General features: G+C 36.6%; 1 protein-coding gene across 2 annotated transcripts in view; it reads right to left on the bottom strand.

Moving 5' to 3' along the window:
• Nucleotides 1-432: 432 nt before the first annotated feature.
• TRIQK (triple QxxK/R motif containing) overlaps nt 433-14925 on the bottom strand; it is a 63728-nt gene continuing 49235 nt past the window's right edge. For both annotated transcript variants that reach the window (XM_027452462.3, XM_027452461.3), the window contains exon 4: nt 433-5620. In XM_027452462.3, the coding sequence (XP_027308263.1) occupies nt 5507-5620 (114 nt within the window). In that variant the 3' untranslated portion in view covers nt 433-5506. The remainder of the gene's footprint in view (nt 5621-14925) is intronic.

Here is a 14925-nt window from a genome sequence, read left to right as displayed (position 1 = left end):
AAAATGTTGAGGGAGCTCTGATTTGACATCAGCATTAGCATTTCTTCCACCCTCTTCTCCAGCAACACGGTGAGTTGCAAGATGTCTGTCAGCTGGAAGAACTGGCCATTTTAGCTCTGTTTCTTTCCACTGATTCCCAGGGAGGCTGTGGTAGGACAAAGACATCAGTTTGTCACCATACTCCATACTTACCTCCCGTGCCTCTGCTTTGTAAATTCCTACAATTTCCTTGTGAAATGGCAGACTCCCAAAGATCTGTATGCTGAACAGTTTTTCCAAGGTTCAGCAAAATGAAGCTCTTCGTATCTCATAACATCCACATCTATAATTGACCAGAACAAACACCTTTCGGGAAGAATTTGGAAAAAGTAGATAAGCTGCCAGCTCTTATCTGCTTTTCAGTGACTAAGAATAAGACAAGGGAATCAGGACTCTCGTTTGACTAATGTATTTATTTGTGGCTTTAACATGCAAAAACAGTATAACAATTATAGAAGTTAGAAAAAATATATAGCACTGAAAAAAGTACTCATGCAAAATGAGGCTTCTACTTGAACTATTCTTCACAATCACCAGTTAGTTGATTTGTCCCAATATTTATAGTTCATCGTTAAAACTGCCAAAACTGGCAACCACCAGGATTGTTGTCTCAATTAAGGACAGTAAACAGATTGTCCCATTTTTTTAAAATGAAAAAATCCAAAATGTAATACTTCACAGTTTAACATGTTTATTCATTTAAACGAGCTAAAAAATAGTGGTGTGACATCTGCTTGAGAGACACTGGTACCTAACATTTTGGCTGTCTCCCCACCAATTTGGTTCTGATTAAGGGGGGGTGGGGGTGGAAGAAGAGTAAAGGATTCTGTCAGTTAAATGCATTGATAAACTACACAAAATATTTCTTCACTCTTGGAAAAGTGTAGAAATACATCTACAAAAGAATGTATTACAGCAAACTAAGAGGATGATGGGGAAAAGTGCTGCGATATATCAGCGTCGGCTCTTTCAGGGAAAAATATTGTAAGCATATGATCACAGACAATCTTTGCCAGTTTATTTATCTCATGGATTCATTTCCCAAAGTGCAGGCATAATCCACCACAAAATCTTTTAAGAAGCAGTTCCAACGTCACATTTCTGCTGTCTTATTGATGTGCCATATTGTTATTTTCTTAGTCATAAGCATCACTAATTATTATGCTACTGTAAGTAAAACTTGAAATGCGATCAAGATCTGTAGTATCCTGTTTGTTGGCACTCTAACTTGCATAGTCTGCATTTCAAGTACAGTACTTTACAGAAAATTGTCCCGAATGCATTTGACCTTCACCAGTTGGCTCAGTTGTGCCTTTTATAGGCACAATCCCATACATCAGAGCAAAATGAATCATCTCATCACTCTACTGGGAGCTGCTAGCAACATTTTCCTCTCCGAAGGGGCAGCATTCAAAACTTGGCCCTAATTCAGCAGAAAAGCCTTTTTCTTGATAGCACTTCTCATGGACATGGGATGGGTGGTTTAGTAGGGTTTCCACTGTGCCTTTGTTTAGTTGGGTTGTTTAGAAGTTGCTTCCAAACACAGCTTGTTAGGTCAACTATTCTAGATTATACCTAAATGAAAGGATGCTTGCTGGTGTTGTGCATCTTCGCAGTTATGTATGTGCCGTTCCTGCTCCAAGCTGGTCTGATGAATGGAAGGAGCTATGACATACCCTGAATCACATGATGTCCATATGATATGCAAGAGTGAACTTTAAATAAAGCGTTCTTCAACAAAAGTTTAAATACATCTCTAGGGTCCATTAGGGAAATGCTTAACATGCCTCCTAAGCTTCCAGTAAAATATATTTATGGACTCTAGGAAATGGAGTTAAAGCCTTTCCTTGGCAATGCTCACCAGCAGCACTAGTAAAACTACTATACTGAGGCTTCTGTCCTGAGATGCTCTACATGCTGGTTCTGCCTCTGTGGGATCAAAGGGAAAAGAAAAACTGCTGAGGAAATATTTACTGAGCAAAATCACCGCTGGAAGGCTGTTGTGCCTTCCTAGCCAGAGACTCTTCCAGACGGGACATCCTCTACCACCCACCACGTGAGGGCCCAGTACAGGCATCTCCACCACAGCCTCTGCCTGAAAGAAACTGTTTACTCCACAAGCAGACTGAAGTCTACCCTGTTCCCAGAGGTAAATATCCTTGAAAAAACCTACCCAATCAAGCCAGGGCTGCTGTGTAAGTGATTTGATCAGCAATCTTTCTTTGAAGCAAGTGTATAAAAGCATTACTTTTATAATAAAGTCATGCTGTCTGAAGTTGATGGGAGCTACACGGAACTTCATCTACAGAAGATGCTAAGGGAAATTCTCTTTATTGTCTTTTACGTAGGCTACACTTAATTTTAATATGAGCTCAGAGGTTAGAAAGGTATAGAATAATATAAATATTCTAAAGCTGGTGAATATCACTGTGCACATTTGAATATTGTGCTGTCCAGATTGCTTTAGTGTCCTTTAAAATGTATATGTAATTCAATGTGACATCTCCAACATTAATAAGAGCACAAAGACAATACAAATACATTTCTTAATATAGGCACTAAGCAACTCATACAAAGATAGATGGTCCAAAATTGGGGAGGCATATTTCAATCTGTGATATAATTAAGAGCAAAATAAGCCACGTGCTTGCAAGATTCAAATCAGTCCCTATTCTAAATTACCAGGTATGGTCGCTACAGTGCTCTAGAAAGTAAAAATAACTTCAGGTTGATTACGATCTCCTTTGAGTAAATCAGCTGTAATTTCAGCAAATTCATAAATGTTACTCATAATCCAAACTCATTGTTAATGTTGTTGTGCTTGTGCCTTTTAGAAAACCAACGATGAAAAATTTTATGAAAGGTGGTGGCTTTTAGCTTTAAAAACAAACATATTGACATGGTTCCATTAGAAATTATTGTGCTGATAAGAGAAACAGTGCACTTGCTGCAATATTTACCAGGTATTTCTGTGTACACTGAACAGAACTCTATCCAGTTTATCTAAGCAACAGAAAATCTTCTCATTACATGAAAATATCTTTCATATAAATGAAAAGGCCTAACCTTAACGAAGCCAACAGGCAAACTGCAAACTATGGCACTTGTGGGCGATATGGACTGATAAGCCACAAAACAGGAAACTTGCTTCAGTCACACATTTATGCACTTCAGATTTTGTCTGTGAGTCATAATTATGGGAAATGAGATCTTCATGTTCTAAGAACTTCATAAATTTGACAGTAGGAATAGCATGCTTTTTAATGTAACCAATTCAGAAAGCAAGTTATGAGACAACTTGCATGATGGGGATAACCACACATCATTCTGAGACCACATACCACCCAGGGAGCTACATACACACATTAAGAAAGCAATCCTTCCAGCATTTTATGGAACAAGAAAATTGCTCATGCAAAGTAAAAGGAGAAGGTCTGTAGGTTCTGTGACATGTGGTGTGGCACTGGTGAAATGAACGGCATGTCACATCCAAGAAGACAGATTGTGATATGCTTTTCTCCACACTGAAAGGCGGGCCATGTGTCAGAAAATGCTTCACCATAAATTCAACATGTCAGTAAGCGTTCGGTCATGTATAAGAGTATTAGCCGCCTATAAGTCATATGAATGTATAAATGTTAAGTTTTTGTGTCTGTAACAGTCGTAATTAGAAAATGAGACATATTTGCATGTATATGTTTTTCCCTTTCATATCCTTGGAAGACAGTTGTACTCTGAATTTCTAGAGGAGTTGTTTTGCATTGCATAAAGTGAATGAGGAGTACAAGAGATAAGAAGTGTATCCTTAGAGAGACATAACGTATATGGTCATAGTTACTGTATGGTTTAAAAATTAACTGCATTAATCTAAGTTCCTTAAGAGGTGATAATGGGACTGTGTCAATTTAAAATAAATATATTCTCCGTTATAATATTTGCTAGGATTTTGTATGCCTTTGTCTTCAAAATCAGTGTATGGAATCTTACTCAGGCATTTCTGGAACACGTCAGTAAATGTCTCATTTACAATTAAACCTAGCCTTCAGCCCACAAACTGCTATCAAAGATACAACCAGGCTAGTTTGCTAACAAAATTTCAGAATTATAGTAGCTTTTCTGGAAGTTAATCTGCCTAACTCATTTGCACATTCAGCACTAATGGCTCCATACTCTTCTTGGTTTCAAAACAAAACCAAACTAGAGAAAGACTGACCACAAATTTAAAGGATCAAACCAAAACCTTTACAACCATAGCTCAGTAATATTCTGAAGCTGAAGCAGAACAGTGTAAAGGCAGAATTTAACAGCTCCCTGCAGCTGCTTTGACATATCAACTTCTTCAAGTTGCTTGTGGTTATCAAAGGCATCAGAAATGTTATCTACACTGCATATTCTGAAAGAGACTTTGTGAAAATTAAAGGATGACATAAAGCCAAGATTTTCCCAATTATTAGAAGTGTACATAAAAAAAAAAAAAGCCTCTTAATACTTATAACTTCAGACATTAGTTTGATGATAAAAATGATTGTATAACTACAAAGAATTTTTTTACAACATCCCCCTCACAGGTAGAGCCAGTTGATACCACAAACAACAGGAAGACTATAATTAAAATATAATTTTGACTTTATATTAATAATAGAGCAATACACTAATTAAACCCAACATCGACTGAACTTTCTATTTACACTAGTTCAGACAGCACAGGAGGCAAAGAACTGTGTTTCAGAGGCATATGCGAATGCTAGAGCTTCTGTCATCCAGGTGCCATTTCTGACAGAACACATGTGTGCTGAACAGTTGGCAAAAGAATGAAAAAGATTACTGTAGATATATGGGCACACAGAATCTGGGATGACATAAAATTAAGTCCATATAGGAGGTGACAGACTGCTTCTAAAAAGATAATTTTTTCCTACAATGTCTTCCATCTTTGTGTGTGCATGTGTGCGCACACATTTACAAGAAAGATAAAAAGGGAGAGAAAGACCGAGGGTTTTTTGATATACTTTAAATATAAAACAATAAAAGATTATTTTATTTGGTATTTCTGCTTCCTCTTGGGAAAGGGAAAGGAACTTAATTTGGCTATTAGGAAGCTTTGATTCCTAAATTTACTCAAGGCAGATTCTTCTCCTGTGAAGTCAGCATCAATACCCATGGTAATAATAGCACCTGTCTTTCGACATCAAAGTTCTCTGCCTGAGAAAAAATAATGTAAACAATAAACTTCATGTGTTGTACTGCAGCTCCTGGCTTCGGTGTTAACCAAATATACTTGCCGGGCGTGAGTGTTCTTCCTTTATTTTGGAGATCTGGAATGTAGAAGTAACTGATGTATTGCAAAACTTACTAATTTGGACTGCAAGAAATGGCATTGTTTACTGTCTCACAGTGAAGAGACTGTGTGTTCCTACGTAGTCTTGTTCAAGCTGAAGAAATCGTGATGATAGATTCATTGCATCTGCTAGTTTTCATCTGGATCCAGATCAAGGTCAACTTCATTGGAAATGTTAAGATAAAAGAAAGCATAGAAAGCCAACAAAAATACCAATATAGCTGCAAGGACAAGGGCAACTTCCTGTAGGAAAAAAAAAAAGTAAAACAAAAACTGTTAGAAACACTATCAATTTAAGATAAATAAGAAATAAATGTCACTTCCCTTCTATAACGCACATCAAAATAACACCAGACGTAGACTCTGCATAATATATCAATACTTTAATGATTTCTTCTTTTTGATTACCAATTCAGAGCGTTATAAAATCCATTCACTTAATAAAGATTTTGGTGAGTTTGATATGCTGCCAGAAATAAGACACTTGGCTTAAAGATCTTTGGTCTGACCTAGAAATAGGAGCTTTATGTCCTTTTATTATTCCATCCCTTCCTTTTTAAAAGAAAACAGAATTCATGAACCACAGTTTTGAACACAAATTTAAGTTATGAATTTACACTGTGAATTTTGATGTTTTCTAGCAATATGTTACTGCTTTTTGCCAACAAATTTGTAATTTTTTAATGAAGCAAACACAGTATGGTGGAAGTCAATGAAAATTGCTACCTCTACCTCCCAACCTCCTGGCATGCATTACAATATGGATCTACAAAAACCTTCAGAATTGGATGAAACTTTTCTTCTTTCCCCTCTTCAATAAGGCAAAAAGCACAACAATTCACACTTGCACTTGCCTCTCTTCCCATAAAATACTGCAACTTGCTGCATCTTCCTTAATTAACATAAAAGAGTCTTCCAAAGTATACATGATTTATAGCAGCTTTCAGAATCAGAAAAAATGTTTTTCTACTAAACGTCATATTCACTATGTGACTGCCTATCATCGTATTCTATCTTAAGGCTGGACTCTGTTAAGCTCCAGCTTTACATCTTGGATATAACAAATCAGAGTGTTATCATTATAACATTACTTCTTGCAAAGTTGCAGTGTTTCTGATTTTTAAGTTTGTTTTTTTTTTTTTTTCTATGAAAGCACAGCATACTCCCTTTACTGTTGACTCTCATTTTGTTAGACAGTAAAAGAAATACAAATTATGTATTTTATGTATTTTATGTATTTTATGTAATTATGTTCCTCTAGCTCATAGTAAGTACCACTTCCACAGCTAACAGCACGTGTTGCTTCATTACCTATCATCATGAAGGATTTTTGAAATCATGTATGGGGGTACTCATAAGGAACAGGTCAGTTTGCCCACCCCCACAAACTGCCTACCCTCTACAAAAAGAAGCAATAATCTCCCCTCAGAATCTCAGTTTCATGTTAACCTACAAATTGTCTGCTTCAGAGCTACCTACCCATATACTTCAAAGGAGAGAAATAGTTTAATAAATTTATAGCAACTAATCTGAATTGATACAGAAGATGCAACATCAGACTTACTTTGCCACTGGGATGGAAAAGAGATGCCTACATCTCACCTAGACAATCAGACAACCTTTTCAGGTGAAGGAGAGGATGTGACCCTCTTCAGCGTAAGATTCCTTCTGTCCTAAACAAGATATCTAAACGACGTCACAGGGACATTCTCTAAAAATGCCTATTTCTCCCCTTAGACTATGAAGGGAGTGTAGATGATGGGTCAGGTGTAGAGACCTACACTGCAGGACAAGTCCCATCTGGGATCTCCAGATTCGTGGTAGCTTTGTGGCTGACTTTGCATGTCCACTGCCATGAAGGAGTTAAAAGTGTGTTAGACTTTTTAAAGTCTAGCCCATAATCTGGCATTCTTCTATAGAACAGCATTTCATTTGCATTTACATGAATGCATTATATAGTTTATCAGAATGTTGGATCAATAATTCAACATATGCCATCTAATAAACTTTGAAATACTACTGCCTAGTTGGTGTATGCTTTATAGGAGCCTTTGTTCTATAGAAACCTTTGCTTTACATTTTATATGGATGATTAATTGATATGCACTTTAAATTTATTTTACATTAAAATCGTTCCTGTGAATTTGCTGAGGCTGTTTGCTAAGGATTTCAGCTACATTTTCCTCTTAGTGTTATCCCTTTCTCTGAGCCTCACCCTCCTGTTTTTATATGATTTGATTAAAAAAAAAATACATCTAATTCACTAATATATTAAAGGAAAGTGATTTTTGCTTTGTTGCAGTTACAACACGTCAGTATCTCACAAAAGGGCATGGCAGCGTCAGACAGGTTTCATTTATTTCCTTGTATCCACAGCTGTGCTCCCAGACCCATCTGGCCACACAGCTACTAATCTTAAGAGGATGTAATAAACAAGTGACATACAACTGCAAGCTCCATCTGCTCAGGAGAGTGGACAACAAAACCGTACAATGCAGGCACCGTTCACACTTGACACAGACAGCAAATTCATTCCAGTATTAAAAGTTTTTTCCCTTGTTCAGATGTCACACTTGCCATGTTTTCTGCTCTACAATCAGGCCACCTTCCCTCTCCCTTCTCCCCAGACTCCCTTGTGAAATACTGTGGTAGCAGCAGCAAAACTGGGGGGAACGTTTGCATTAAAGATTTGTTTTCTGGGATGCGAAACTGGGAAAATGTTGATTTTATTCTCAGGCTGCCCAATAACTGCTTGGGAGCAGTTCTTTAATTTCTCTCTGCCTACGTTTTACAGCAAATAACACCAAGATAACATTGCTTTCCTTACGCAGGCATTAGGAAGTAGGTGAATGGATCAGTATTTATTAACCCTGGGAATGACAAGCCTTATTGAAATTCCAAGTTTGTGACTTACGCGAACACCTTAATTCTGAGTTACTGAAGAAGGCTGATTAAAAAAAAAACTAAAATAAATGGTCTAACAAAGGATGCCTGGCTCTTAGCTAGGGATATGCAGCCTCTTCAGAATTGTATCCAGTTTATGAACTTTTATAAACATAAATTTTGCAATGTAAGTAGCAAATGAGATGCTACACCACTACACTGCCTTTGCAACAACCGTACATATTGTCATTCTAATTTGTTTTATACTTATCAGGCTTTGCTATTTGTATTTTAAGCCATGCATAGAAATGAAATGTTAAAATACTCCCCGCTTGGCATATATAGCTCCCTTTCTCTTGCACTTTATGGATCATCCCTATCATCCCTCTGCGAAATCCATTTACTCAGAGGATTTCACCATGAATAATTAACCAATAAGAAGAAGTCTTATAGAAATAAACTTAAAATGATCACAGGGCTTTTTCTCCTTTTTTCTTTTTTCTTTTTTCTTTTATAACATGGTACAGAACACTAGGAAATAAAATCCCTGCTCTCAAATTCCTAAGTACAGTCAAGAAAGCTTTAAAAAGGAACACAATTTTCTACTATATTCTCTTAAATTTAGAACAATTTCTGCAGAAATCCATTGATTGCAGCTTAGTTAAGTTTTTCAGGAACTTCTCCATAAAGGAAACACGTGCCATTGCAGAATAATGTAGATTTAATTCTCCTATCATTTTTGTCAGTTTTATGTCTCTCCATGCCAAAATACTCCAGTAACATCCTCAGATTCCCGATGAAATAAGTTGCAGAGTTGGGATCTAAGTGAGATTAATCAGGATATTAAAAAACAACAACAAAAAAACAACAACAACCAAAAAAAAAAACCAACAAAAACCAAAAACCGGGGACTAGATGAGGAAAAATGTTGAATATAGTTGCACAGATTTAGACACTGTTTATGACAGTATCATATACCACATATATAACGTAATACCACACACTCAGGAATTTTTTTTTTTTACATGTTAAATTATTTGTTTATTGTCCTCCAAATAGAAGCATATATTTAGTGTATCTTTTTTATCAAACACTATCTTAAAACTAGGTTAAAGAGTACCACAGATTTCTGTCTCTGAAATTGTAAACTATTCCTAGATATTTTTGAAAAGGGATAAAAAGAAAATCACATGGACCAAGGATATTTGTCTTTTTAAAAATAAAACTTACATGGACTTAAAAATAAATCTTCTTATCCCATATAATTTCTAAGTGGAAGACTTTAGCTGGGCATTCACTGTGACCATTTTTTAGAATTTCAAAAAATAAGAATTAAAAATGAATGTTTGCTTGTTAACAAAACATTTAACATCTAATGCAAGGTTACAAAAGTAATTTACTAACTTTTATCAGTAATTTTTATGTTATAAATTTTAACCATTGAAATTTTCAGATGGCACAGAAACAATTATGGCCTTAGATAAGGAAAACAAGGAACTACTACAAAGTCATCTAAAACATCTGGCTATATGATCACAGAGCAGGATTCATTTTAACATAGCTAAATGCAAGATAATATAGCAGTTATAATTGTAATATTGTAGCATTACAAAGATGCTACTAGATAATATTGTAGTAGCACTTACAAAGGCAGTACTTACAAAATGGAAAACTCTGCCTTGAAAGCCTGTGACTCTAAAAAGGTCTTTCGATTTAAGAGGTAACCACTCCCTCAGCGTGATCCCTAGATGTGGAAGGGGGGATTCCCAGTAAGGAGATGACTGTTATTTATTTTATCATAGAGAAGAATGAGAGGTAGCTTGGTTACAGCATATAACTATATGCCATATACCTGTATTTAAGTAAGATGCTTCACAGTGTGGGGTCTTTCTCGTTTACAAGAACCTCTTGAGGTCCTGCCGAGGTTAGATAAACTCAGTCTTGAAATAAGATGTAATTTCCTAGGAACAAGAATGAATGAACATTCAAGTAACCTCTTAGGGAGAATATGGACTTCCATGGCCATGAGTCTTTTATGGCAAGATTTCTCAACTAAATAAATAAACATATAAATAAACAAATAACTTATTCAGCCATTGGGAAGAATTCTTCAACTTGGGCATTTGTGAAAGGAGGCCCTGGCTGCTAGCCCTGGATTTGGTGAACAAAAGCCTCCAGACTGCTCCCTTCCTTCAGAGCCTGGGAAGCCTGGAATTGCTTGCATGGTCAGTGCTATATTCTGAATCCCTGGAGTACTAGATTGTCAAAAATAATGACAGTTCATGCTTCTGTGCTTCAGACTTTTCTATATAGGATCAGAGTAAGAGTTTCCTTCCTTTCCAATAAATTTCCCTTCAATTATATTGATTCCATTACCGGGATATGACGTTTTATTGTTGGACTTCTTTTCTTTCAACTGTCCTTTGGAGTGTTAGAGCTTGGTCATAGCCAGAGACTAAAGCCTGAGGAAGATGGACTTCTGCTCCGAGATGGTACAGAAAATCCTCCTAAGCTTCTGCCTGGTGCATCTTGTTCACACGCTGAAAGCCACCATGATTACTGTGCTTAAGTGTACAGGTCAGGCCAGGGTCAGATGGGAGCAATCTGATTTTGTTTTTCACTTTGTACACTTTTTTCCCCCTCTCCCTTCCATTTCAAGGTCAGGGATCAAAATCTGACTGCTGGGAGCACTGGGAATATATCACACTGTTCATTGGTGGTACATTAAGGTGCCCTGCTCTTTTTGTGAGGCACATAAACTGGTTTGAAGACCCAGTACTTTGGGCCTACAAAAGTGCTTGGATTTCCTAGAAGGTATCTGGATGAAATTTTATGATCTGTAGTATATAGGAGGCCAGATCAAATGATCTAATAGTCCCTTGTGGCCTTAATTTCTGCAAAGCTATGAAACTGTATTCCCAACATATCTTGGCAAACAGAGTCCACTAACTTAGCAGATTATGAGCAGCATGAAATCAGAGAGCACCCTTTGCCAAAATACACTAGGAATGTTTTGTTATCTCTTCATACATAACTTGTTCCAGATGAGATAAACTCTTAATAGAGAGCTAGCTAGCTAAACAATAGATTAGGCAGATATGCAGAAGAATGACAGACAGTGAGCTTCCACTTCTCTAAGAAACATTTATTTCTTAGCTCAATCAATGTACTATGCTGCTAATAATTCTCTATGGAGTGGTATTCTGCAGCTGATTACATCTTTGCAAGTGGGTGTAAAATGCTACTGTTCAGATTTGTGTCTGCTTTTCAACAAGAGAGAAAACGTCATCATCTATCCCACGGACCACAGATTCATTCTTGTAGCCTGTGAAAAAAAAATCTCTTCAAGAATTCCCATTACTTTTGGCCTCTGCATAGAAAAACCCAGCTATTTGGGGCTGAACTTGAACACTCCTCAAACCATTTTCCCCTTGCCACCCTCCCACTGGCACCTCTAAGAGCTGAGACAGCACCGACAGCATAGAGCCCTTACTACTCCACCTGGTCGTCACCTCCAGGTGTACTTCCATCTGCAGGCAACAAAACAACTACAAAGAGAAAATTCAGAGGCTTCCTTTTTGGTACTGCTATAAAGAATCTTGTCTTACCCAAAAACCGAGAGACTCCCAACATATTGCTTTCTCTCCATGTTATTTCTTGAGACAGGGGTCCTGCTTGTCCAAGGCACACCATGTGTTTTGGCACTGTCTGCATTGGTGTCATGTATACAAGCAGAGCCAGCTCTTTTACAATATTTAATTTTTAAACATGTTTAAAGAGCAAATATTACACTGAATACTAGCATGGTCACCCTGCTTGAACTAACTTTTGATAGTTATTAGTGCTTAGCTACTTCTCTGACATTATCAACATGGATAAAATCTCTCATTGGGGAAATTAAAAAGTACTAAATGGCAGTGACTGAAAGAAACTTTGTTACTTTAAACCTTGCATTAAAATGACAAGGCAATCAAAGTTTGACAAGACAAGCTAATTAGTATGCCAGCGATGAAATGTGAAGGATCTCCAGGGGATCAGTTCTCGAAAGTTTTATGTCATTTATAAGGCTTTTTTTTTTTTAAAGCAAATGTTGTCAGCTCTTACGGTGAAATACACAACAGTGGAATTTCATTATCTTCATGGATATTGAGGACTACATCCCCTCTCTGTTTTTCAATCCTTCATTTTCCCTAAATACTTTAGTTTATATCTAGTAGTTGTTCTTCCCATGGATTGGACCCCAGTGCAAAACAAGGCTAGAGGTATCAATGAGTACTAAAAAAAAAGCTATTGTTGTAAATGGCATTTTCATAGATGTATAAAATTTTCCTCTTTCCTTGAGAGGTTGTACCTCTATAAGTATGATACGGTTATATCTCCTCTACAGTATTTTTATTATCTGCAACTTAGCTTTTATAGGAAAATGTTAATATACTTTGAAGTGCTGCACTCCATATCATGTATTGAAACCTGGATAAACAAATAAATGGGGAGTATACATATGTATGTTTTTTCTCAAACATTTAACAAGAGCCTTGGCCATTTCTATTTAAAGTGCTGCCTACTTACTGCATTGCACTGTAATTACACCACTTTTCTTTCAACACAAACTGAAGTTAGTCAACTGTCACAGTACAGAATTGGAGCCTGCATCGTATAAAAACGCTAAAACCTCACCCTTAGGAAGGTGAACCATGTTGTTTATCAGCATCAGAAAACTTTGCTAATATGAAGTGACAGCTGTGACAATACCTTCCCAAATGAAGAGCTCAGGCACACGCAAAGCTCTGAATATTAGGAAACAAACAATTATGTGCATTTAGCCTCAAAATAGTTTCAGAACTGTACATAACCTGATGGGTTATATAAGCTCAGCGAGAAGGCTGTATACAAAGGCCTTGCCCTCCTTGCCCCACAAGCACATCCCTGTAGGGAGAAGTATCCACCTTCCCTTCCCTTTTGCTTAATCTCTGCCAGCTTTTGTCAGCAATTAGGAAGCAAGGAAAATGACTGAGATCTGTTCGGGGGCAATCAGAATCAGATTTTACGGCCCATGTGTGCAAGAAATGTAACAGCCAGAAGACAATATTTTAAAGTTTTTGTTGTTATTGTTGTTTTGTTTCATTTTGTTTTGTTTGTTTGTTTAAAAGGCAGGGTCAGAATTGCAAACCTCAGACACCTAAAACATTGCAACCAGCAGATCCCCAGGGATCACAACACCTCATGACCTGGAGAACACGTGTGCACTTTGATAGCAAAAGTCATTCCAAACTGCAACCACGCTGGTATTCTACAAAAATATGCAGGAACACATTTGTACAGAATGAACTGGTCTTGTTCTCCTTATTCACTAATATTTGGTATTCATTATACATGTGATTACACATATGCTTTTCTATTCTCCATCATTTTAAAGTAATAATTACTCAAGGTAAAAATGAAACAAAACATGGTTTGAAGGACATATTTTCCTCACTTGTAAGAGGTACGTGTAAAACTTGTACATTTCTAAAGAACTAGGCTGTACAGCAAAAGTCTCCAGGTAGAACATCACTTTTAAAAGGTCATGTCATTGAAAGTAAAATGAAAAGAAAAAGTAAAATTTAATAAGAAGGGAAGGAAAAAAACATCGAACTCAAAAGGTTAATAATCTATCCTTTAAACAAAAAAGGCAATCTACTTTTTCTCATTAAAACCTGACACACAGCACTAACTGAGGAGATTATGTTGTGAAAACATACTGCATCGCACGGTAATGCTTGATCGAGATCAGCAATCAGGAGCAAAAAGAAAGCACTGTTTCGTGATTATAATAGCAAATTCTGGAAGACAACCAAATACATCATCTGGCAGCTCAACAGCTGTTACAGCTTGGTAGTAATACCTTGGCATTTGCTATAAGCTATAACTTGAAAAAATTGATTTCTCATCTGCCAGAAACAAGAAAATGTTCTCCTTTTAACATTTCTAAAGTTCCTTTCACTAGAATACTCAGGTGTCTGATCTTTTAAAAACAAAACAAACAAACACACAACATTTTTTAACCTTCCTGCTAAGCTAATTGTATATCACTTTGATTCAAAAATAAGTGTGATGGAAAAATATTGGATGCCACCTAAATAAACAATGTACTTTCAGCCAAACTCCATTCTGATGATACTGGATAGAACATAATATTCCTGATTGTCTTCATTCTTCATATTCACAGTCATGATCAGCCAGCCATTATTATACTTCATACCAGCCTGGAACAGGGACATTTCCAAAACAGATTTCAGTCCCTTTCCAAGTATTTTGCTGTTAGTTAAGCCTACTGTTTTCCAAGTCAGAGGTAGTACACAAGAATGTAGACTGAGATAATAATGCTGTGAATTTACAATATTTAACAAACACTGTCTTTAAATGACACAAGAAACTTATTCTAGAATGCCGAGTTCTTAGAAATGGGTATAGGACAGGAAGAGGAAGAAGGGAGATGTTTGTGTATTGTCACTTTTGTAACAATATAAAATCATTAAAGCATTTGTTTTGTGCACAGAGTGGCTCACAGGAAAGATCAGTTTTCTAAGTATACAATATTTTATTGACATTAAAGTATGCATCATAACAAGAACATGGACTACTTAAAATCCTTTAGTATTTCATCTATTCTAGTTATCTTAGGG

The sequence above is a fragment of the Anas platyrhynchos genome, chromosome 2, assembly GCF_047663525.1.
Source record: "Anas platyrhynchos isolate ZD024472 breed Pekin duck chromosome 2, IASCAAS_PekinDuck_T2T, whole genome shotgun sequence".
In the NCBI taxonomy this organism is placed as follows: domain Eukaryota; kingdom Metazoa; phylum Chordata; class Aves; order Anseriformes; family Anatidae; genus Anas; species Anas platyrhynchos.
The sequence above is the reverse complement of the archived record's forward strand: the minus strand, read 5'-3'. Positions and strand labels throughout refer to the sequence as shown.